A 26063-nucleotide genomic window follows, 5' to 3' on the forward strand; every position below is an offset into this window, starting at 1 on the left:
GGTTTACCGGGTAAAATTCCCAGCATCTGTCTCTGGCAGATCCATGGCGTCTCTCTGACTCTTTTCTTCTCCCAGAATTCAGTTCTGCCTTCCCCACCTACCTGAGTTCTGCCCTATCAACATGCCAAGGAAGTTTCTTTATTCATTAACCAAGAAAAGCAACACACAGAGGGGACTCCCACATTATAAATGTGTCCACAGGTCCAACCCCAGAACTATAATACAGTACAATCCGAAGTTAGTATTCCTAAAATTTTCTTCAGTAAGTTCAGGCAAGTAACCTGTATTTTTTTTTTTGCAGAGTGAGGTTGAATATTTATTCAGGGGGTTATGAAGGGGAAGGGAGAAGGGGGAGAGAGTGGGAGAAAGAGACAGGGGAGAAGTGGAGAAGTGGGGAGAGAGGCAGAAGCGAAGCTGCCTCTCCGAGAGGAAGATGGAAAAGAGCGCAACCTGTATTTTTCTGAGACAACGTCTCTCTGTGTAATCAGTCTATGCTAGTTTCAAACTCATGAACATCCTGCCTCAGCCTCTCATGTTCTTGGATTATATATTACCTTGACATCACACCTACTTAGCAACCAGTTGTGAGTACTCTCGTTCTCACAATATGATCCAGGATTGTCCCCTCATGGTTACTTATTCTCTGCATTGTAGCAGATTCTCTTTATGTGACCTTTCTAACCACTGGTAGCTGGCTCAGTTAACAATACAAAGTTAACATTACAGATTCATTCTTATTGAGAGGATTATAAGCTCAATTAGCAGTTATTGGTTACCCACAAGATAAAACTGCCACTATTGCACCACTGGGGATATCTTCTCAGGCTAGTCATTGTTGTGGTTCATAGGCTTTATAGCTGGGTAGGACTACCAATTAGTCCTCTCCGCCAGCAGTTTGCAAATAACCTTCTGATACTATGGGAACCAGTCCAAAGGGAAAGTGAATTCAGGTCAGTTTCAGATTGATTTTTTTCCATGCCCTGTGTTCAAAGTGTGTGGTGTCTTCAGCAATAGTGTCTTCCCCTCAAGTTCTGGAAGGCAACCAAAGGCAGTGGTAAGAGCCCATGTTGTTTTGGGAGACTCCTGTATTCCTCCTACTGTTTCCAAGTCATGACAGGGAAAATGCACCCATGAAATCTTAATAGTATGGTTGCCTGAAAAAGAATGACATGAGCTGGGCAGTTGTAGCACACGTCTTTAATCCCAGCACTCAGGAGGCAGAGTCAGGCAGATCTCTGTGAGTTCGAGGCCAGCCTGGTCTACAGAGTGAGTTCCAGAACAGGCTCCAAAGCTGCATAGAGAAACCTTGTCTCAAAAAAACAAAACAAAAAATGACATAATGTCAACACCAGTAGACTTGTCAACATGGGCAGGTGAAATTCCACAGAGTCCCAACCCTAGATTAAGAGTTCTAGGTGGTCAGTGACTACTGAGAGAAATCAGTTTCTTCGAGGGAGGAGCTCCTGCTTAAGTTGTCCAATTCCAAGTGTTCAACCCTGAACTCATGTACGCATGAGCAACACTAAATGAACTTAGCAGAATATATATAAATTTGTGAGTGTGATGTGTAGATTCAGTTCTCATGTATGAATTTCCTTAAAATTGCCCCCCAAAGCAAATCTAAACAAAGCAAAACAATAAAGAGCTACAATGATGAAAGTATTTTGTAATTTCTAAAACATTAGCTGTGAGTGATACAGTAGATTGCAAGTTTGGGTAGATTTGTAGGTCCCAAAGTAACTTGAGCTCTATCTTGTAGGCAATGTGCCATTACATGAGAAAATATTTACTCTTTTTGAAGCAAGGTCATGCTGTGTAGATCACCATGTATTTGAGGCTGGCCTCAAACTCACTATCCTCCTGTTCTAGTCTTCTCAGTGCTGATACTGCAGGTCTGTGCCATCATAATTGATTCTCAAACTTTCAGTTATGAAAGGCTAATTCTGAGGTCAGTGAGACGACTAGGTAAAAGCACTAACCCCAAAAGTCCATTGACCTGATTCCAGTTCTATAGAGGAGGGGGGGAAGACCTGACTTCTGAAAGCTGTCCTCTGACCTCTGCAAGTATGCTCGCTCTCATTCCCCATCCCCCCCTCACACACACACTCTCTCACACACACTGCACAAATAATAAATAAAAGAGAAAAAAATATTTCTGGGAGGGGTGTTAAGAATAGAATAGATGCAAAACTGAAAAAGAGACCAGATGAGTTGATTATAGTTGAGTAATAAGCTAACAAATTTTAAGTAGTAAAATTGAGATGGGCTCAGTGTCTAGATATGGGTAGAGTAAAAGCAGAGTGGGAGCAAAAACGGCATGTAGGTTTCTAATGTGGCGATAATAGATGATGTCAGTAATTGAGGAGGTGGTATAAGAAAAAGAATAAGGATTTCATTTTGGACATGTAAACACAAAGTGCTTGTGGGAACTTCTCAGGCTTGAAATAAAAATCTGGTCAAGTATTAGCCTGAGGTGTTATCAGGAAAATAGAAACAGTGACAATGGAGGGGACTACCTAAAAGCATTTCAGCTGAAGATGGCATTCTAGTTAACACCCCCAGTTGAGGAGATGATTGATAGGGAGAAGGTGTTACAAAGGATGAAGTAAATTATTAAGGTGTAGAACGATTTAGGAAACCACAAAATGTCATGGAAACCAAACAAAAAGGGAAAGAGAAACAGCATCAAATGACATGGAAAGCTCTTATGAAATAGAAAATCATGTTTAATGATTTGCTAAAATTCAAATAACACAATGACTTAGCTACTTTCCTATTGCAATTACCAAGGCAACTTACATAAAAAAGAATTTATTTGGGCTTTCTTACAGTTTCAGAGGGTTAGAGGTCATGACCACCATCATGGCATGGAGCATGGCAACAGGCAGGCAGGCATGGTGCCAGAGCAATAGTTTAGAGTTTACATCCTGATTCATAGTCAGAAGACAGAGAAAGAGAGCTAACTGGGAATGGAATGAACTTTTGAAACCTCGAATTCAACCCTCAGAGACACACATCCTCTGACAAGGCCATGCCTCTTAGTTCTTCCCAAACAGCTCCACCAACTGAAGACTAAGCACTCAAAGATATGAGCCTATGTGGGCTATTATCATTTAAGCTACCACACACAACATTGTACTTATTTTTCTTGTCTCATCTAGTAGCTTCATTAAAAAGTAATCAAATTTCAAATTTGTTGAATACTGACTCCCTTTAATAAGCTTAGAATTTTTATTATGTTGACATATATTTATTAACCAGATGCTAGACACTGTTCAAGGACATCACTAAACAAAGATAGGATACACACAATGCAGAGCTTATTATTGAGATTTAATGTAGCACACTGCTGAGGTGTTACAAGGAGGGCCCACTTGTTTGTCCTGGCTGCCCAGCTAGCTTAGCCCCAAAATAAGCACACAGAAACTCTATTAATTAAATCACTTCTTGGCCCATTAGCTCTAACTTCTTATTGGTTAACTCTTACATATTAGTTTAATCCATTTCCATTAATCTGTATATCACCACGAGGTCGTGGCCTACCAGTAAAGTCTCAGCACGTCTATCTCCGGCGGTGGGTCCATGGCAATTCTCTGACTCTGCTTTCTTCTTCCCAGAATTTAGTTCTGTCTTCTCTGCCTACCTAAGTTTTGCCCTATCAGGCCAAGGCAGTTTCTTTATTCATTAACCAATACAAGCAACAGACAGAGGGGACTCCCACATCACTTAGGGGCCAGAGTCTAAATCCTGGAACCATCACCAACTCAATTATGTGACTGAGAATAAATTACTTAATGTTCCAGGCTTCATTTCCTCATCTACAAAATAAGTCAATTAAGAATTATTTTCAATATGTTATTATAAAGATTAAAAGGATTAATGCATCTGAAGTGTTCAGAACAGTAACAAATATACAAAAAGGCTTAATAAATATTAGTTATTATTTTGGTATGTGGGGGAGCTGGGGGAAATCAATAAATAAGAAAATACCGTTTGGGATAGGTATAATAGAAATAATTAAAATAGCTAAATTTTAAAGCACATAAAGCAAATACTTTAGATTGGATAGTGTCATTTGAGATAATACTGTTTATGTAAAATTTTGAATAAAAAGGATCATTCATAAGGATTTTTTTCTGTATTTGCTCCATATTGAACAACTTTATTTTTTGGTCCAAATCTGATCCACATTCTCATTCTGAAAGTAAAGTTTTATTGTTTATGTATTGTTCCTTTTGCAGTAACAGCAGAAGTGAGTAGTTGGGATAGAGATCATATGGCACACAAAGCCTGAAATATTTCCAGCTGCCTACAACAGAAAAAGATTGGCCTATGTCTGCTTTAGGCAGAAGGAACAGCAACTGTAGAGGCCATTAGCGTGAACAAATGTACAGTGCTCAAATAACCAAAAGAAATACTGAAATGGGTAAGAGCAATAACAATGTGTCTGACTTCAAGTCAATGTGCATTTCCATTGGCCATTGCCTTGCAAATCCCCCTTTCCCCTTCCCTTCTACTTTTTGTTAGATAGGGTCTCACTATGTAGCCCTGGCTGGCCTTCAACTTGCCGTGTAGATCAGGCTAGCCTCAAACTCACAGAAATCTGCCTGCCCTTTCCTCTCATGTAATGGGATTAAAGACAGGTACCACCAAACTTTGTCACACCTTTCCCTTATAACAACTGCTCATCTCTAGTCTTTTAATTTGATAGTAATACTTTCCCATTTTTGTGTATTCCTAAGGATCACTGACAGTGTGTTATTGATATCTGTGTGTATTCATGTGTGTATGCACATTCACATGTGTTCAGATGGATATACACAGGTGTACCCACATATCCACATGGAGGCTAGAGTTACATAAACCTTAGGTGCTAGTTCTCTTGGACCATTCACCTTAATTTTTTGAGACAGAGTCTCATTTGAACCTTTGGCTCCTAATTAGGCTAGGCTGACTGGCCAGAGAATACCCAGGAATCCACTTGTCTCTACCTTTTTAGTACCGGGATTAGAAGCATGTGACACTTTGTTCAGATTCTGTGTACATCCAGGGATCAAATTCAAGACATCCTACTTGCATGACAAGCATCTTACCAACTGAACTCTCTCCATAGTCCCCATCAGTCTTTTCCAGATTGTCAGTGATGTAGAAATGATGCTACGAGGCAATAGTGTTTGAACTAATGTAGAGCAATACTGTTCATTCACTGTAGGTCAGTTCATTCTTACTAGAGTGTCTTAGGGTTTCTATTGCTGTAAAGAGACATGGTGTCCAATGCAACTCTTAGAAAGGAAAACAATTGGAAATGGCTTACAGTTCAAAGATTTAATCCATCATTATCATAGTGGGAAGCATGACAGCATACAGGCAGACATGGTGCTGGCGAAGGAACTGAGAGTTCTACATCTTGATCTGCAGGCAGCAGCAGGAGACTGAGAGTCACTTTGCAGGCTGAGACCACAAAGCTGACACCCACAGTGACACCCTTCCTCCAACAAGGCCACACTTCCTAATAGTGCTACTCCCTATGGGCTAAACATTTAAACATGTGAGTCTGTGGAGGCCATTTCTAGTCAAACCACCACATAGGTTTATATTAACAGGACACAGTGTCAACCACCACATAGGTTTGCATTAACGGGGTGCACTGTCCCCCCAAATTGCCTTATTTTAAAGATTTATTTGTTTTATGTATATTGATGTTTTGTTTGTACATACACCTGCAGGTCAGAAAAGGGCCTCAGATCCCATAGAAGGTTGTGAGCTGCCATGTGGGCACTGGAAATTGAGCTCAGAACTTCTGGAACAACAGCCAGTGCTCTTAACCACTGAGCCATCTCTCCAGCCTGCCCCACCTCCTGTTGTCTTATTTTAAGTTTGCATCCCAATTTAATTCATTTCACAAGAGAATATTTTTGTTTTTTTTTTTTGTTTTTTCGAGACAGGGTTTCCCGGTAGTTTCTAGAGCCTGTCCTGGAACTAGCTCTTGTAGACCAGGCTGGCCTCGAACTCAGAGATCCGCCTGCCTCTGCCTCCCGAGTGCTGGGATTAAAGGCATGCGCCACCACCACCCGGCACAAGAGAATATTATTTTTGATTAGGATTTATTTCTATGACTCTTAATTTAACATTGATCAATATCCATGATACACACACACACACACACACACACACACACACACGTACGCATACACATGCTTTGTCTGAATATCTATGACAGTGCTTCTAAAACTGTACTTTAAAGATTGTAGGGCATTGTAAGGTGTTGTTTTACTGTGGTGTTAGAGATGGAATCCAGTGCCTTACACAAGTTAAACAAGCATTCTAGAGTGAGCTACAGTCCCACCCCACTGTGAGATGTTAATAAGTGGATAGACCATAAATGTTTCATGGTCAAACATGTTGGGGGAAATGTTAAACAAAGTACAAATAGATTTTATTTCTGGCAGAACTTCTTAGAGTCTTAATATGCTAATGTGTGCTGTGAGTCTCTAAGAGAGACTGTAGCATTTTCTACACATCTTTGATCAAATCCCCTTTTCTCATAATAGTAGTTAATATCTTAAGGGACACTAAAGTTTATAGAGCGAGTTTAAGAATTAGAATATAGACAGTTGAGGCTCTGAGTCATGTGTCTGGCCTGCCATCATGGGCCTATTATGACTGTATTAGTTCTGTCAAGAGAGCCTCTCCAAATTCTCATTATGTATTGCAAATTGGGGTACGTCTAGGTCAGGTTGCAAAGGTCATTCTGGACCATACTCTTCTGCCAGTTTACTTATATTATTTGGTGACTATTAGTACTTACTGTGATCCGGGTGCTGTTTGATGAGTTAGAGATACACCAGTGATAGAGGACACGGCAAAACTCTCAGTCTCATGGAATGCATATTGTGTTTATGCATGGTATGTGAGTGCACAAAATAAACACATGTGATTTTTCATTTCATGATAGTGTCCAAAAGAAAAGGATTGCAGTACAATATTAGAGGATGATGAAGGTAAAGAGAAGGGCTACTTTCGAGAGAGTGGTCAGAAAGGATTATCTGGTTAGGTGCTATGTAATCTGAGAGAAAACTCTAGACAGCCATGTGGAGAGTGGAGGGAGAAACCCTGCAGAAGATGGAAACGAGCACATGGAGTTCTTGTGGGAGTGGGGGGGCCGGTGTAAGGGCAGTGTAATAGTTCCAGGGGTGTCAGAAGGCCAGTGTGCTTAGACTGTTATGAGCAATGATGAGTGCTGGGATAAGAGAGCCGCTGTTATTATGGGTGCTATAGAGGCACAGAATTTAATGGAAGTGATTTGCGTTATCTCCCTACCTTCTTTCTTTCTATCATCTATCTTCTATCTATCATCTATCTATCTATCTATCTATCTATCTATCTATCTATCTATCATCTATCTATCTCTATCTATCATCTATCATCTATCTTCTATCTATCATTATCTATCTATCTATCATCTATCATCTATCATCTATCTATCTATCTATCTATCATCTATCTATCTATCTATCTATCTATCTATCTATCTATCTATCATCTATCTATCTTCTATCTATCTATCTATCTATCTATCTATCTATCTATCTATCTATCTATCATCTATCTATCTATCTATCCTATCTATCATCTATCTATCTATCTATCTATCTATTATCATCTATCTATCTTCTATCTAGCCTATCTATCTATCTATCTATCTATCTATCTATCTATCATCTATCTAATTCTATCTTCTATCTATCTATCTATAGCTAATCTATCTATCTATCTAGATCTATCATCTATCTATCTAGCTATCTATCTATCTATCTATCTATCTATCTATCTATTTATCTATCATCTATCTTCTATCTATCTATCATCTATCTATCTATCTATCTATCTATCTATCTATCTATCTATCTATCTATCTACCATCTATCTATCTATCTATCTATCTATCTATCTATCTATCTATCTATCATCTGTCTGTCTGTCTCCCTGTCTGTCTGTCTGTCTGTATGTATGTATGTATGCATACATGGGAATTTATTGGAATGGTTTACAGATTGCAGTCAACAATGGCTAGCTGTGAATGTAAAGTCCAAGATCTAGAGTTGCTCAGTCCCATGAGATTGGGTGTCTCAGTTGGTCTTCTGTATATACTGGAAGCCCAAAGATGTAGGATCCAATGCCAGTGAAGGAACAGATGTGCTGACTAGGCGAGGGCAAATAGGTGAAGGACAAACAACCTCTTCCTTCCTCCGCATCCTGATACAGGCTAACAACAGAAGGTATGTCCCAGATGAAAGGTGTGCCTTCTCACCTCAAGGTCTGGATTAAAGAAGTATGTCATCCTGCCTCAAGATCCAGATCAAAGGCATGTTGTCTTCCTGCCTCAAGATTCGGATCACAAGACTGTAATTCATCGCAGATATAGTCAAGTTGATAACCCAGGAGCAGCCATCACAACAGCTAGTGCCAGGTCTTGCATAGCTTCTGCAATTTGATTTTTTTTAATGGCAGTGAGAAGAGACTGAAGAGTTTTAGTCGGGGAATGAGGCTTTAAATGATCATATTTCTATCTTGAAAGGATCACTGGCCAGAGTGATTAATATAAGTAGAAGTGAGAAAATGAAAATCTGACTCGATTCTAAGTTACATGTTGGGCATCGGGTCGTAGAAAGTGTCAAGGATGACAACTCCCGTCTGATTTTAAATGGTTGGATGATGCCACTAAAAGAAATGAGGAGGGGTAGAAAGTAAGAGTTCATTTTTGGTCACACTATTAGCATTGCCTATGAGGCAGCCAGGTGGAGATGCAAAATTCTCAGAAGAATATGCAAGCTTGAGCCCAAGGGAGAGATATGAACTGAAGATACAACTGGGATCTCCATCAGTATATGGATCCCACCGGAAATCATAGGACTAGAGGATGTCCCATAGGAGTGAGTATTTATGGAAAGGGGAGCCAAGGCCTGAGCTCTGGGGTATACAGGCTTCAGAAGCAATAAAACAGCAGAAAGAAACAACAGAACCCAAGGACCAGATAGTGAGATGGTAGGAAAACCAGGAAGGGTGCGATGCTGTGGAAGCCAGCTAGAAAGTAGCTGACACTGCCGATTGGGAAGGCCTGGCCAGCAGTAAGGGTTAGGCTTGGACCCGATGGCACATTAACACTCCAGGAACAATGTAATGCAGATAGCAAACATACACGTTTATTACAGCAGTTCAGAAGAGTTATAAAACTGATGAAAGCAGTAGCAGAGTATAAATAAAATAATACAGCGCGCCAGGCGCATGCTAGTTCTCCACATTAGGAACATTTGAACCACTCTCTTGCAAGCAGCCTGCAGAGTCCATTCCCCACTAGAGCTTTAGAACAGTGTCCTATTGACGAGACTATGCCAAAAGTGCTTTTCTTCCCACCATCCTGTTAAGAGCTGCTCGGTTAGAAAAGCCTTTGGTCAACCTCTGGATTTCAGACAAGTAGCTGCTTCTTTTGAGAGCAGTATAAGGTCTCCTTCTGCAGAAGCAATGATGCTCTTGTACAACAAAATCACCCTTCTATGATTTTTTTCCTTCTGGAACAGACTGGCCTCTGTGCTGTTCTCTGAAGAAAGTATCTGGAGCCACTCCCTCCCCCTTACATTCTCAGCTGGAAAAAAATAGCCCATGAGCTGTCCCTTTCATACTGCGGGCCTGTGGTGTGGTAAGTCTGCTTCAGATTAATTCAATTAAACACCTCCGGCTGCATCTGTTAGACACCCTTTTTTATGGGGCAGATTTATTTTAATAGGATCAACATATGTTATATACAAAGGTAACCATTAAATAATTATAAACAAATAATTGCATCACACTCCAAGCCAGTTTTGCATCTCCTGCCAAATACAAAAGATTTACTTTAATAAATTTACAGTGAGTAATTTGCATAAAACCGTTGAAAGTGGGGATATTTTCAAAGCAGCTGCTTATGTGATGTGATTAGCGAAATCTTCCCATACCCCATTCCCACCCACACAAGCCATTAGTCATTCCTTTGAATTAATACATTGAAGGCCTCTGCTAAAATTAAAATATTATCTCCTAATAGAGAGACAAATGAAGCTATTAACATTTAGCTTGAGTTAGTTGATTGAATTCCTTAATCACTTAGCAAGGTCCTTTGTGAAAGGGACCCAGCAGCTGTTAAGTTTTGAGGAGGGAAAGGAAAGGTCCAGAACATTCCCTTGGGAGGAAAGACAGGGTTAGGGAGTTCTGTACAGAGCTCCGAGAAGTTGGGGACGCTTTCTGAAGCACTGGAATCTCAGGTACAGGGGAGATGGCTAAAATACAAAGGATGAGATCATTTCTAAAGGATGAGAAAAGCCATTAAAAGCAAATCTCCCTTGCTGTCGGTTCTGCCAAGAGCGAGCTAGCTTTGTTCAGGTAGACTCCTAATGTAAGTGGCCATTTCTTTACATTTTAGAAAAGTCTCCATTGCTCTGTGGATATCTTACCAAGAGAGACTGAAGAAAATTCACAGGGCTCAACCGATTTCTCTCTTCAATTTGTGACAACATTTTTTTGATAGATATACTCTTTTGGTTTTGTTTTAAGCTATCGAAGAACATTTTCCTTCTTTCTTTTCTTTTCTTTTTTTTTTTTTGATTTTAGAGACAGGGTTTCTTTGTAACCATTCTGGTTGTCCTGGAACTGGCCTTGAATTCACAGAGATCTGCCTTCCTCAGCCTCCTGAGTGCTGGGATTAAAGGTGTGTGCCACCATGCTCAGCTCAAAACAGATTCTTAATACAGAGTATCCAGTTATCAAAAGATCTCCATAAATACTAGCATTAGTTCTAGGGTCACATTGTACACAAGGCATTACTCGGATCGTCTACACATGTGCGGACACATGTTTTGTTTACACAAATGCGATGATCTATACGTGTCCAGTATACTTCCTCTTTATTTTCATTTGTTTCCTGTGGTACAATATATATCACATACAACTTTTCCTCTTTACTTTTTAGTGTACAATTAGTTGCATTAAGTACTTTTATGAAACAAATTATTTCTAGGAAAATTTCCAAACTCCCAGAGTGAAAGCATGTATGCTTTAACCAACTCATTCCCTCCTGCCCCCAACCCCTAGTAACTTTCATTCTGCTTTCTATCTCTATGATCTTTACTCTTTTCAATTGCTTCTAAAACGTCAATTAAAAAGCTCGAGAAAGACGAAACAGCACATACAATACTGGATGCTTCCCTGTCATGGTTTGGGTCCGAAACATCCCACACAAAGCTTATGCATTGAAGGCTTTGGCCCCCCTGGACCAATCCATGTTCAGAGGCGGGCCTTTGGGAATTAACTGGATCATGGCAGCTTTATCCCCTGTCGATGGTTTTGTCCATTGATGCACGTGTGGCTTAAAGGACTATTGGGAGATGGCAGAAACTAGGATGTGGGACCTTGTTCTAGGAAGTAGGCCCTTGGGTGTGTGCCCTTGAATGGCACGCTGGGACTCTGAACTCCTCTTCCCTCCCTCCTTTTCCTCCCTCTCCTTGCTCCTTCCTACTTCATCCTATAGTTGCCATCATAACGCTCTGCTTCACTGTAGGCTCCCAAACAGTAGGGCCAGTGACGAGGGACTGAAAATTCTGAAATAATAATCCAAAACAAAGACTTCCTCCTAAATTGTTTCTCAGATTTTCATCACAGTCACCGAAAGCTGACTGACACTTTTTCCCTCCTATGGCTGACCTTTAGGTAAGCAACACAATCAGTTTCTGGGGTATCTTTACAGGGAACACATACAGGTATACAAAACACCTCCTTCCTTTTCTTGCTACTAGTAGTAGATAACACCCAGTTTTGGACTTACCTTTTTTTCACCAACAGCCCAGGCCTCTCAGCAGGCAGACTGACTCCAGACAAATGTATATAGAGATGTACACACACCAAATATGCACATATGTTTTAACATTTATGTGGTGTATTTGCCCACCCTGTTACGCCAGAATCAGCAGACTTCTGACTCATTAACTTAAAAAAAATCAACTGTTTCCTCGAGTGAAAAGTCCCATGGCATGGAATTTACCCATCTGACCATTTTGCAGGATACAGTATAATACTATCGACTTTACACAACAAATCTTTAGAACTGCCCCATCACTTTATTTTGCATTTTTCTGATGGATAGTCATGTGGACCATCTTATTATCTGCTATTCTTTCCATTTTTGAGAAATACGCATCCATTTATCCTTCACCCATTTTAAAACACAGGACTTCTTTATATATTCGAGATAATAAGTCCTTATTATATACGGGCTTCAAATATTTTCTCCCATTCCCACCTGTGTTGATTGTGTATTCTGCTGTGTAGGCGTTAGGTGCTACACAGTCTCATTTGTCATTTGCTTTTGTTGTCTGTGCTTTGGGTATGACACATTGGCTTTTACATCTCTCAGTACTGTACTTCCCTTAAGGTGGCGTGGTTGGGTTTTTCCTTTCATTTCCACCCCAGAGTTCTCCAGCACACTGTGTGACAGCGATGTTGGCTGACTGCTGCTATTGGTTCCCTGAGGGGACACACCCATCTACCTTCATTTTTTTTCTGGATTTGTTCCCAAGCACAGTAATAGAAGGCTCTTGTGAGAAGGGCTGTTTTCTGATTGCTTTCCCCGTCTCTCTTTTTGAGTGGAGCTCAAAACGGTATCTCCTGGAGGTGCTTCCTTCTTTCATCCACCTGAAGTGGGGCAGTGGTCTTTGAGCCAATGGTAGGTCAATAGGTAGGCGGATTCCAGACCAACGGGAGGCTCCCGGGTTCCAAATGGACCAACTAGGGATGTTGAATTCCCGGATGGCTAGCATCTGCCTCATTGACCTCTTGCTAATGACTGACTGTCTTGTCTTGTTGGTCAAGGATCTGAAGGTGCAAAAGAAACCTTGCCCCCTCCCATACACTTTTAGTAGCTTTAATCCACTGGAACAACTTGTGCCCAAGACCAATAGAACATAGCCATTCTCCCTTTGTAAAAAAAGAAAAAGGGGTTGGGTTTCCTTCAATTGTCTGCCCTTCTCTGTCTCCTCCACTATTTTTGTTTTACTCTCTAGTTAACTTTGCATAGAGCAGCTTCACCAGTAGGACCTGTGCGGAAGATCCAGGCAGACTCTTCTCATTGGCGGCGCAAAGGCCTTTTCCTTGCTCTAATCAGAGGGTTTGTGGAGGTAGTGGGTGGTGGGTGGAAGAATAGTTTGGCCATAATCTTCCCTCTGCACTTCACACACAGTACCCGCTCACGGACTCTCTCTCTCTCTCTCTCTCTCTCTCTCTCTCTCTGCTCTCCTCTCTCTCTCCTCTCTCTCTCTCTCTCTCTCTCTCTCTCACACACACACACACACACACACACACACACACACACACACAGACATACACACATACAAGCCTGCTCAGGCCCCTTCTCTCTGTGTCTTCCATCAAGATGACAGGGCGCTGGAGAAAAGGCTGCTGGAATCAGCTGGTAGGTACAGTAGTAATCTGAACCCCACCCACCCTCTGCCTTTGCTTGCTCAGGTTTCTCCGGTCACTCCTGCCAGGGGAGAAAACATGTAAGCGCGCCTCAGAGGAGGGGCTCGGGGAGCTGGGAGTGGCGGGGGCGGCGGAAGGTGAGCCTAGGAAGGTGGCCCAGCGCCCCTTCTGCCCGGGCCCCTCCCAGTGCTCCCCTGGGGTGTCAGCTTCGGCTCCGCTTGCCCCCACTCCACCCTCCTTTCGAAGGGATTGCCTTTTTTTTTCCTCTGCGGCGGCGGAAATGACAGTGTGGTGCTGCGGTGGTGTCATGGTGCTGCCTCTGGACTGAGAGGCGAAAACTCTTTAAGTTTCGCCCGGGAGACCCAGACGCGGGAACGTCGCGGTCTCCGTGCTGTCCCCTGTGGGGCGCGCGGGCTGGCGGATCCCGGCTGCTGCGCGGCGGCAGCGGCGGCGGCCGCAGCGGCGAAGGCGGGCGGCGGCCTAGAGTGGTGGTGGCGGCGGCGGCAGCGACAGCGGCCCGGGAGCTCGCGCGGGAGCCCCAGCCAGCTTGCTGCGGAGGCCGGCGAGCACCCGGCGCTCCCAGGAGCACAGAGGAGATGGCTGGCACCCGGGAACAATATGGGTAAAACGTGTCCCCTCGCCGCGGCCCGGGGGAGGGGGGGTCGAGTGTCGCCACCCGCGCAGGGCTCGGCCCCGGCTCCGGCTGCTCTTCAGGTGCCCCCGGGGCCGGTGCTGGCCGAAAACACCCGGAATCGGCGGGAAGGGGGGGTTGGGGGGCAGACGGGCAGACGGGATCCGCGAGGCTCCAGGCGGCAGTAGCGGGGGCCCGGGGTGTGTGTCACACTGTGGTGACCCGGGTTCCTGCCACTGCCCTCGTGGGAAGGAGTTTGCACTCCTGGATCCCAGACGGGGGAACGGCCCGAGGCCTCCCGCTTGGCCGGGCCGAGCCGGGAGAAAGCAGTGGAGCGGCTCTCCTGGCGCCTAGGCGCAAGTCTGGGAAAGGGCGCAGCCGCCTTCCCACGCTCCCGCAACCCACGGCGTCCTCGGCCCGGGCGGCGCCCCTAGGTCGGCGGTTTGCTCAGCGGTGCTGGCGCAGCAGCCTGGGATGCTGCCTGCGGACACCCAGCCGGCGGGAGCCCGGGAGAAACTTAATCCCCCTTTTCGCTGGGGGAAGCGATCTTCAAGTCTCTGTCTGGGTGGTTCCTTCTTTCTGGCCTAGCTGTGAAAGCAACGCTGTGGGGGAGAGGGAAAACTTGAGTGTGTCCACAGGACACACTACTGCTGAAGCAGGGACATGGGAGGCTTTTCCATTTCGGGCTCGGAAGAATTAAGTAGCTAGCGGCAGAGCAGGTTTACTCTAACATTTCTGGTGATGAGCTGGCTTAGGTTATTTCGCACTTCACGTGCCGCACGTTATTTATTTATTTTGGAGGTATTTCTATTTCGAGCAAGAAATTAGGGTCCCGAGACGCTCGGACTCCTCACTTTTCACACTCTTCCGCAGTCCTTCGCCAATGTCACTTCTATGCCTCTTCTTTCTGTTACCCTCACCTTCGCCCTCCCAGCTCTCTCACCAGAGTCCCTGCACTCTCAGCTTTTCGCTAGCAACCTGTGCACATCCAGAAACGCAGCTTCTTGCTTTTGAATCACTTTGCTTTTTTTTTTTGAATATTTTGGAGGGTGGGGCTGGTGAATGGCAGTTGTGTGTCCCCGAGGGGGAGTATTTATGAAGGAAAACACTGGGGACTGTAATAATAGACAACTGTTGTGTATGGATTAATTAATCTGATTCTCAAATTGGACGATAAGGGCTGACTTCTACTTCCATTCTACTTCCTCTCCGAAATCGAATCAGTTCTCTGACAATATTAAAATAGGAGATGGGGCTGCCAAATTTGAGAGTTCGTATTCCTCACTTCTGCTTATGAAGCTTTTGCTATACCTGGATTATCCCCCCCTCCCCAACACACACCTTTTTATCTCCTCCCCAGTCATCACTGCCCTGAGGGAAAATCAGTCTTTGCTATTTTCGCATATTCCTGCTCAATCAATTAACTTAATACAGATTCATAATGTGAATTAAATTTCTCTTGATTGTTCCTTACAAAACTTGATTCATGTGGTTGAAGCACAAGTCTTGGAGCCAAGAAGATCAGAGAGCCCATTGCAAATGTGATGCTGCATTGGCTTTACGGCCTTTGGACATTTCACAGTTGCTGCACTTGCATAAAAGGCATAATATTATGTACTGGGTATTGTGAGCATTGGCTTGGCCCTTTGAAGATAAAAGAGTTCTATAAACCTCAGCATTATTATTTTCAATGAAAGCACTTCATTTATCCTTTATTGGGCTACTGGGTTGACTGGGTATAAATGGGAACACCAATTTACAGAAACCTTAATTTGCCATTATTAGCCCCCTTGGGATTCAAATTATCATTGTAGTTTGGACCTTAAGTCAATTTGTTTCACCAAATGTGTGTGTAACTGAATGGAAACATAGACAATTAAGCACAGAAAGTAATGGTGATGATTTTCAGTCGAGTCATAAATCATATTGGCTGCACTCTAACCTAACAATCTGAGTCAGGCTCATTTGAATACACAGCCTCACCCATTTTTAGCCAACATGGGGGTAGTTAGTTAAAGCCCAATAAAAAGTGGCACAGATAGTTTTAGGTCTGGCTGTACAAGCATGATTAGCACCTTGCAGCAGTGAGTCAATATTTTGAAAAACACCTTTAACTACAGAGGCCTCTGCTGGCTGTGTTGAAGCCCCAGACTTGACCCAGTATTTTGGGCTTTTATTTGACCTATGCTTAACTCTTCTTACAGCTCCATGGCTAGGGCCGGGTGGAGGAGAGTGGTGTGTAGAGTAGGAAGAGGTTATGGGCCATGGAGGGCTCTCGCTTCTATTTCCTTTCCTGACTACTAGGATTCCTACTTAGCATGTTGTACCTTGCAAGACCACTTCTGGGAGGCACTGTTGCAAATAGGAGTGACATGGTTGCTTCACAAACAGATCATCTGAACAGTGCAAATTGACTTAGATAAAAATTGGTTTGGTTAATCCTTCCTCTAAGAATGGGGCAACTTGCTCCAACTTGCAGATCTTAAAATAGTGTTGGTGGAGTCTCATAATTGCGTCCAACTAGTGTTCTGAGTAGTGAACCTTTCCATTCCCTCCTCCCCTAAAATCTGCTGACACCACAACAATTGAGAAGGAAACTCCGGAAGATTGGTGTGTGTGTGTGTGTGTGTGTGTGTGTGTGTGTGTGTGTTTTAAAAAATCAATTAGCAAACATCGTTGGCTTGGTGAAGAGGAAAGAATACTGGTTTGGTTGTTAGATCCCTTAGAACTGAAATCTGTCTTTCTCAACAGGAAGGCAGAACCCTGAAAGGCAAAGACAGGGATGAGGTACAAAATTATGTCTCAGGTGGCTGTTTTTAGAGATAGCTGTCTTTGTGTGTTCATCATTCAATCTTTATAGATCTTGTTAAATTTCTAGATGTTAGCCTGGGACTCAGCTGCTAGAAGAGGCTTGAGGGTGCTCCAGCTCCATTTAATGTTGAGTTTTCATTCGGCCTTCTGTGCAAAAGAAAGCTTTGTGTCCATGAAGTGCCTTCTTAAGCTGAATGTCCTGATTTGAAGCAGTGTATCATAAAAAATATGAGGTGTAACATGTCCTAATGGATATGATACAGTTCAAGAGGTTTAAAAGATAGTCCCTTAAATTGTTACATTTATTTATTTGTGCGCATGTGTGTGCATATGAACATGCATGTGTGCCATAGCATCAGTATGGATGTTAGAGGAAAACTTGTGGAAATAAGCTCCTACTTTCCACCACATGGGTTCTGCAGATCAGACTCAGGTCGTCAGTCTCGGTGGCCAGCAATCTTTCTTGCTGAGCCATCTCACTGGCCCTAAATATGGTCACTTTTTGAAATTTTGGGACAAAGTCCGCATTGTGCTAAGTGTCTCTATTTCTGGATCCTTAACAAATACTGTGTTCATCACTGAGTAGTGCACAGAGGAGGCTAGAAAAGCGCTTCTCTGTGTGTTGAGTCATAGCGTCAAATGAGAAGTTCAGATGAGTGGAGGCGGGAGAAGAAAATGCTCCTTTATTACTACCCTGTGTAGACTGCTAGTCCCTCGTACCCTCTCTCCTCTCCTTCAAGGGTTAGTATATGTGTCTCTATCCATTTTCAATTACTAAAACTCTACCAAAGTTTTCTGTGGGCTGAAGAGGTTCGTGTTCTGCGGCTTTTTCTGTCTGCTGCTTTTTTCATCTTTTTATTCTTCATGACCGTAATCACATAACATTTTTGGCAGTCAAACTTTCAGGTTCTGTATTTCCCCCTAGAAAGCCTATAAAGTGATGAGGCTACTAGATGGCATAAGATGCTTCAAGGAAACATGGCCGAGGGATTCTGGGGGAAAAAAGTGACAACATCCCACCATCACTTGCTCCATGTGAGGTTTTCCCAAATAGACTATACACTATGATTTTGGTTCAGCATAAATTGGTTAGAAAAGTGTGGGTTCTTGTCCCTCTATAGCATTCTGGTTGCCTGACCTTGGACTTTGTCTCAACCTCTTTCTGCAGGTCAGAGTTCTCTGGTTGATGATGAATAGTATACTCTGACTCTGGATCATCCTCTTACAGAGACCAGATGATGTGACAACAAACACATTATATAATGAAAACTCTTCCTGAAATCTAAAATCCCACTATTTGCAATTTGCTCTGATAAGAACACAATGTGTAGGCATGGAAGACAATGTTAATTTAGGAAAGCAAAATGTGTAATATATATGTATAATCCAGAGATAGAGAAATGGTTTCTAGTCCAGAATCCTCTATCACTTTGTCTATGGCCTTTTGTTCAGCGTTGCTAGGATCCATGTGGTTCCCCGGAGAGTAGAAGCTTGATTTAAAATAGGCCTCTGTTTTCTGTCCCTTGTTACCGATAAGAACTTGGAGTCATCGAAGCCTAACATTCAATAGAATTCCCTACATACATACATTACAAGTTTTATTATGTAGAAATAACTGTCCATGCTGGTAGACCACTAAATACTTTAAAAATCACTGAGTATTTAAAATATGTCATTGAAAAAGAGAGGATTGGAAACTCAGTCTTAAAATGGATAAAAATCTGTACTAGTAGCATAGGTAAAGATGTTTGTTATTCATTTGTTCCCCAACCTTATAACTTTGCCAGTGTAATCTGTATTAAGATAATGGTGTTAGAATCATACTTATAATTCTTGTTAAACATAAGTTACCTCAGCAAACCCATTTTTGGTTACTTCAGTTAATCATTTTAAAAATAATATTTTTATTCTTTGAAATTTTCATATTTATACAATATATTTTGATCATACTTGGATTAATCTTTTGTACTTGCAGCAGACTTAGGACTTTGGTTTTGCTAGTTTTCTATTCGTTTTAATGATGACTACATTAGACAAAATATACAAAGTGTTAGGTTACGGAGCTAATTATTGGAAGGCAATAGCATTAAATTCATGTACTATAAAATGCTAATTAGGCAGAAACTGGATCAGGTCTCTGTACCAGTCAATAATTAACCTCCAGTTCTGAGTTCTCTCAGTGTGTGAAGGAAGCCTAAAAGAAAACAGTAGAGATAATTTTTTCCTCAGGAGGACCCTAGCCTAAATGTGAAGACTTATGAGCATCACAAACACTACAGTTAAACCCACGATTTTCCTGGGATTTTATGAGAAGTGTAATTGTCCTCTCTCATGTCAATTATGTGTTTGGGATGACTTTCCAAAGGTTATTAGCTTGTAAAACAGTGTTCTGGGTGTATCACGTGTGAATGTGTAATGCAAATAAATGTAATTTAAAAACAGGTTAATTTATTTTATCCTCATTGGATCATCACAAGAGCCTATGCTATGCATATGGCAGATGCTCTTAATTAAAGTGGTAAAGAAGCTATGGTCTGAAGAATTTGAATGTTTTACATAGCACCACTAAGCTTGTACTCTTTAGATATAAGACCTTAAGAAGACTCTATTGTAAGAATGAAATAATGTTTTTTTTTTTTTTTTTTTGGTTTTTCGAGACAGGGTTTCTCTGTAGCTTTGGAGCCTGTCCTGGAACTAGCTCTTGTAGACCAGGCTGGTCTCGAACTCACAGAGATCCGCCTGCCTCTGCCTCCCGAGTGCTGGGATTAAAGGCGTGCGCCACCGCCGCCCGGCTGAAATAATGGTTTTTAAAGCTATAAAACTACTATATAAATATAAGATTATTCTTATAATTAATTATAGTCATTGACAACCTACCTAATATCTATTTATCTATTTTGTCTGTTATTTGAGTCCTTGTCACATAAAATATAGAGAATTCTATATACTGACTATTTTTATGTTAGATTTTTTTGACAGTTGCTTTGTAACCCACACTGGCTTTTAAATCATTATATAGATTAGGCTGTCCTTGAACTAACTTGTGATCCTCTTGCTTCAGCTTCCCAAGTGCTGGAATTACAGTCCTGTACCAACACTCCCGGGGGGCCAAATTATCTTTTCTGAACTTGAATGAGTCATTCGCTAATCATAAAGTTCTTGTATTTGGTTGTTTTCTTTTTCAGTTCCAGAAGATGGCTTCACTAGTTGATATTTACAAGGGATTCCCCCCACCTTTAGTTGTTCACTGAAACCTTCATTCTATCTTCCTTGAGGTACACAGCACAGGGTAAATATGTCTACTATATTTCACATTCGCTTAGCCAAGGGACAGTCATGCACCTTGTCTGTCTTTACTTCCTTCTTAGCCTGTTTAGTTACTCTTGTAAATAAAATTCATGGTTTTAGGAGCTAGTTTATAGCATGCAGACATCCTTTTGCATGACAGTAAATAGAAAGAACTCTATAATAACTGGATCTAGCTCTATAATAAATGTGATCTAGAAGGCATCTAAAGGATCATCTGGTGATTCTAGTTCAACCTGAACAGCAGTTTGCCCTTGAAGAAACAGACTAAGCCTGGACTCATTTGTTTGTCCTCCAAGGTATTTTCAGGAACATCTCATGGGTAGTTAATGCTAATGTCCTGAAAGGTTAAAGCTAATATCCCAAAGGATATTTTTTGCATTACTACTTTTGAAAAATAAATCTCTAGCTCCTCTTTTTTCAATCTACAGCCCAGAGGTGAGGCTTAGTTTCACATGTATGGCTTTTCTAGGAAGAAAGGTAGCCTCTAGTTCCCCAGGGAGAGAGTGAGAACCCAGGGCCTTACCCCGAAGATCTAAAAGATGACAACGACCTAGGATATTAGTTGTTAGGATAAGTAGGTATTTAGGTATGTTCAAACAGCATTGGAAATAATAGAATTCTGTCAAGTGCAGATCACAGCTGCTTGATCATAACCCTTGATCAGAGCTAGCTAATGCTAGATTTGGAGGGCAATACTTGAATAAATGTTTCATCTTGTAAGTGTAAAATGTGTTATGTTTTGAATTCTTAATCACTTTCATTGAAGCATTTTCTCTTCCCTTTTAGGTAGGAGTTTTGAGGCATGACTGTAATTTTAGCACTTGGAAGGCTGAGGCAAGAAGATTGTTTTGAGCTTAACTTAGACTCAAAACATTGAGACCCTATCTCAACAGAAAGAGAGAGGGGAGGGAGGGAGAGCGGCAAGCCCTTTTTGTGTTTCTCTTCAGGCACAAAGCTTTATCATACCTTACCACTAAGTTTACTTTTGTTGGTAGCCCATCCTTCCCCTTTCTTCTTCTTATTTCTTAACAAATATCAAACTGAAGAGGATAGAAAGTGAAGGTAAACTATGCAGGAACAATTTGCTAGCTGACAGACCAAAACCATGTACATTTGCCTCTATCCCGGTAACTAAATCATTCGGAAGGGAACTCTAGGTTGTAAGCACATGGATATTTATTTTTTAACATGTCAATTGATGCTACCATTTCATGTATTTCATGAATACATTTTATGAACAGCAATTGTGTTTTCTGGGAAAAGCTTTATGATTACCCATCGTTGGGTCCTACTCGATCTGATTCACATTTTGTTGTCTTTAGCACCCTCTAATTCCAAACAAATTGGTGATTCAAAAACATCCTGAAATTGCAACCCTTTCTCACTGGTCTGTTTTTGTTGCAGACCTTCCTCCACTAAAAGTATTTTGTGATGTAGGTAGGAATTAATTACTTGTAGTGGCCATTTCAATATTTTTAAGTGACTAAGAACTAAGGCTCAAGAATTTTCTGACACTTGTTGGAGATTGTAGATGTCTCAGAGTATTGCCAGAACTAGACAGGGATTCATTAACCTAGGAAAACAACTTAAAGAAGTTAGCAATTCAAGCTGGGGGTGGTGGTGCGGGCCTGTAGTTCCATCACTACGCAGGTACAACAGGAGAATCAGGAGCTCAAGGTTACCGTTAGCTACATAGTGAGTTCAAAGCCTCCTGAGATACATGAGACCCTATCTAAAAAAATTAGAAGCAATCCACCCAGTAGAGTTATGGGAACTACATAAGCACACAATTTGCAATATTTTAATACTTTATAGTAGGTAGCTATACAGTTTGCTGAGTTTGACTATCTTTTTAAAAACTGAGATATGGTTCACATACCATAATCATCACCATTTTATTTTATTTTTATTATTTTTTTTGTTTGGTTTTTCGAGACAGGGTTTCTCTGCAGCTTTTTTAGAGCCTGGCCTGGAACTAGCTCTTGTAGACCAGGCTGGCCTCGAACTCACAGAGATCCGCCTGCCTCTGCCTCCCGAGTGTTGGGATTAAAGGCGTGCGCCACCACCGCCCGGCTATCATCACCATTTTAAAGTATGCAGCCTAATGGTTTCAAATATAGTTAAAAAAGACAAACAAACTAGTGTAGTCATCCTATTATCTAGCTCCAGACCATTGTTAAAATCTCAGAAAGTCCATACGTATTTGTAGTCACACCCACTCCTTCCCTCCTCTAGGCCTTGATTGCTATTATGCTTTCTATTGCTATGTGTTTCCCAATTCTAGGTATTTCATATAAAGGGAATCACACAATATACTACATTTCTGTACTGGCTTCTTTTATTTGGAAGTATATTTTAAAGTAGTATCCATATTGCAGCATCCATCAATACGCCATTTGTTTTTGTAGCCAAATAAAATTCTGTATTATGAATAAACCATGTTTTGATCATTCACGGTGACTCTGAATATTGCTGCTGTGAACTTTGGTGTGTATGAGTTTTTGAATGAACTCGTTTTTTATTTTATTCAGTACATACCTAGGAGTGGAATTGCTTGATCAGATTTACATTTAACTCCAGAGGAAATGCCAAACTATTTCCCAAAGCAGCTGCACCATTTTACATTCATGCCAACAATATATATGAGGGTTTCAATTTCTTCACATCCTGGCAGACACTCGCTGCTTTCCCTTTTTGTTTGTTTGCTTTGTATTATTACAGCTATTCTAGTGTGTTTGTTTGTTTTGCATTTCCCTAATGGCTAATGATGTTGGGTATCTTTTCATGTGTTTTCTGCCTATTTGTTTATCTTCTTTGGAAGATCCTTTGCCTTTTCATTCTGCTGGTGGTGGTGTTTATAGCCCTAAAGTTTTAAATTTGGGTGAAGTAGCATTTATCTGTACTGGTTGCTTGTGCTTTTGTTGTGATCTAAAAAATCATGTTGTTTAATCTAAGTCATCTCAGATTTACAGGAATCTTTTCTTCAAAGACATTTATTTCCTCTTTTGATTATTATACTTAGATGATAGATTCATCTTCATTTATTCATCTTGTAGACTGAGGGGTTTTTTTTGTAGCCCAGGATCTCAACTATGTAGTTCCGAGTGGCCTTGAACTCACTATGATCCTCTCCTCCCACCTCTCAAGGGCTGGGGTTACAGGCACACACCACTATGCCTAGTTTGAATTATTGTTGTATGTTGTAAAGTAGGTTTCTAACTTTACTTCTTGTGCATGTGGAGATGAAGTTATCCCAGAACTATTTGTTGGGATTTTTTTTTCTTTGCTGAATTGTCGATTGCTGTAAATATATAGGCTTATTTCTAGAGGTTTGTATTTTCCTAAGTTTGAACATTTGCTGTGTGATTTGCAAGCAAGTATGACCTTGGGCAAATTGCTTTTTTGTAAGGGGCTAGTACTTATTTTTTAAGAAAACTGTGAGAAAGGTAATAAGTATTGCAATGCTTAGATGGTAAGGGGGATAGGGAAAATGGAGGATAGTTGCAGAAATGCCGAAACAGGAGTAATAATCAGAAGCCTCAATAAATGAGAAATGCACAAAGAGATGTTTGAGGAACTTGCAAAAATTATTCAATCCCTCAAATTGGCAAAAGGTGTTACTGTGTCCTAATAAAATGAAGGAGAATGGAGTCCCGGGCATGGTAGTTCATGCCCACCATCCCATCACTTGGGAGGCAGAAGCAGGAAGGTCACGTGTTAGAGGTCAGCTTCAGTCTAACGTCAGTGGTCTTCTGTAACCATCGTAACTGGTTGCAATTCTGTAAAAATAATACAAGATATTTAAGGTATTGCTTATTTAAGTAATTTTCTGTACTTTGTCTATCCTTTCTGTTGTATTTGTTTGTTTGTTTGTTTTCAATGTCAGACTTTACCGTTAAGGACACCTCTGAGAGTCCATTGACAGCTATGAATAATCCTCTTCAGGTAATACATGCATACGACAGTCACACGCTCTGTGGACATTTTATAGGAGGCCCAGAATCCCCTAGTTAAAACTCTAAATTGATCTTATATAAGGCAATTGTGCCCCAGAATGTGCTTCCCCAAGCTTTATTTCATAGTGAGGCTCAAGAGTTGTATTGATTTTGGAACACATTTTAGGGTTTCATATGAGATTGAGGAGGCATTTCTCCATACAGAAGCGTTTCTGCAGCACCCTCTTAAGGCAAGGAACTGTGACACTTTAACTGACTTTATATAGGTGTCAACATGTAGAAGTGACTTTCAGTATTGCTTCTGACCAACCAAGGTAGTTTTCAACACAGCTATTGTGGACTGCCTGAAGCCCTGGAAGGGGCTGGGATAGAAGTGTAGTGTCAGATGGAGATAGTCCCAGAGGAAGGAGTCAGAGAGGCAGGCAGGTCCAGAGGGACACAGAGAGACAAAAATAGAAGCGGAAGCAGGGCATTTAGAAACCCTCTTAAAAAGTTAAGATAACGTCAGTGAAGGAGGTGAGATGATTAGAGTAAAGGTGTGTGTGGGGGGGGAAGCACAGACGTTGGCATGAGACTGGGTTCTGCTTTTGCTTTGTGTTTCTGGTTGACTTACTGGTGACTATGAGCCCGTTTTCCCAAGTGTGTGATGGGGCTAGTAATAATACTATATCCACGGTCCTGAAAGAATAATGTTCACAAAGTACTTAACACAGTGCTCAGAACGCAGGGAAATAATCAATAAATATTATGTACCTTCTTACTTTTGGTTTGAGTAATACTTTACTGGCCATTATTGAATACCTATTTTGTGTCAGTCACCATGCTAGGAATAAAAATAAAATATTGTCGATGCTCTCCAGGAGAAGAAGGAGTTAGTTGGAAATACAGGTATGTTAAGGAAAATGTTCTACAGAAATAATAAACACGTTCTGGGCTTGGATGGTACCATTCATCATTTGGGGAAATCTGAAAGAGGAAAAGATTGTGTGTGGTTTTTTGTTTTGTATTTTGGTTTGGGATTTTTTTTGCATGAATGGTCAGAGAGTATAAGTCCATTTGTGGCCATGTTCAATCTGAGCATCTGAGGGGCAACAGGTGAAATTATCTAAGGAAATAGTCTTACTTTTGTGTGAAAGTTGTGATCTTTATTCTCTAAAAGCATCCAATTGTAACATTTCTATACAAACATGTGTGTGGGTATATTTATAAGAACATGAAAATTGTAAAATGAAAATATCACATGTCCCCTTTTAAAAATGTAACTAAACAAACCTTTGAACCTACTAAACTAACTGGGAGTGTCTGCCTTATAAAGAAAACCCTTCCCATTTACAGCACAGTTTACTGTAGGAGGTTCCATTAAATAGCTGGTTAGTCCGGTGCATTGAACAGGATTTAGAAACATCTTTTGTGTCTACATTTCTTGTACTTAAGTGCTAGATATAATTGTACCTGGAACTTGTGATTCCTGTCAGAAGACGACTTGCATATCACTAATCAATGACAATATTTGAACAAACACCAGTGCAAGAATCAAATTTAGGGGTCCTGATGAAGACGTCCAATGCTAGGGAGATGAATGACTACTCAAAATCAAAAGATGTCCTTCTCTCTCTTATTAATAGAATGCACAGTTTCAGTCAGTGAAATGTGTTTACATATGTCCTTAGTGAGAGCTAACAGAATGCTGAGGACACATGGCAATCTCTATATGTCCAACTCTGAAACGCCGGTGGGCAAATGCGTAAAGTGACAAGCTGGTTAGTTCTGTCAGCTGGGAGATTTCTTGTACTCTCTGGTCCACACTAAAATGAAGGCTACCACATCTGAAGATTTCTGGCTGCTCAACTTGC

At 41.3% G+C, this 26063-nt stretch overlaps 2 protein-coding genes across 6 annotated transcripts in view; one reads left to right on the forward strand and one right to left on the reverse strand.

Annotated features, from left to right (window-relative positions):
• Nucleotides 1-3622, reverse strand: part of Tsc22d3 (TSC22 domain family member 3) — a 119068-nt gene extending 115446 nt beyond the window's left edge. Inside the window, exon 1 of one of the 2 annotated variants that reach the window (XM_038317356.1) lies at nucleotides 3544-3622. The gene's annotated coding sequence lies outside the window, so the exon portion shown is untranslated. The remainder of the gene's footprint in view (nucleotides 1-3543) is intronic. The other variant, XM_038317357.1, reaches the window with a different exon arrangement.
• Nucleotides 3623-13383: 9761 nt separating this feature from the next.
• Mid2 (midline 2) overlaps nucleotides 13384-26063 on the forward strand; it is a 101573-nt gene continuing 88893 nt past the window's right edge. Inside the window, exon 1 of one of the 4 annotated variants that reach the window (XM_038316752.1) lies at nucleotides 13384-13495. Coding sequence is in view for 2 of the 4 variants with exons in the window: in XM_038316751.1 (XP_038172679.1) it covers nucleotides 14122-14125 (4 nt within the window). In the remaining 2 variants the exon portion in view is untranslated. Of the gene's footprint in view, nucleotides 13496-13561; nucleotides 13584-13895; nucleotides 14126-26063 lie in introns of those variants that run through there. The other 3 variants (XM_038316753.1, XM_038316751.1, XM_038316754.1) reach the window with 3 other exon arrangements.

Source organism: Arvicola amphibius, chromosome X, assembly GCF_903992535.2.
Source record: "Arvicola amphibius chromosome X, mArvAmp1.2, whole genome shotgun sequence".
Lineage (NCBI taxonomy): Eukaryota > Metazoa > Chordata > Mammalia > Rodentia > Cricetidae > Arvicola > Arvicola amphibius.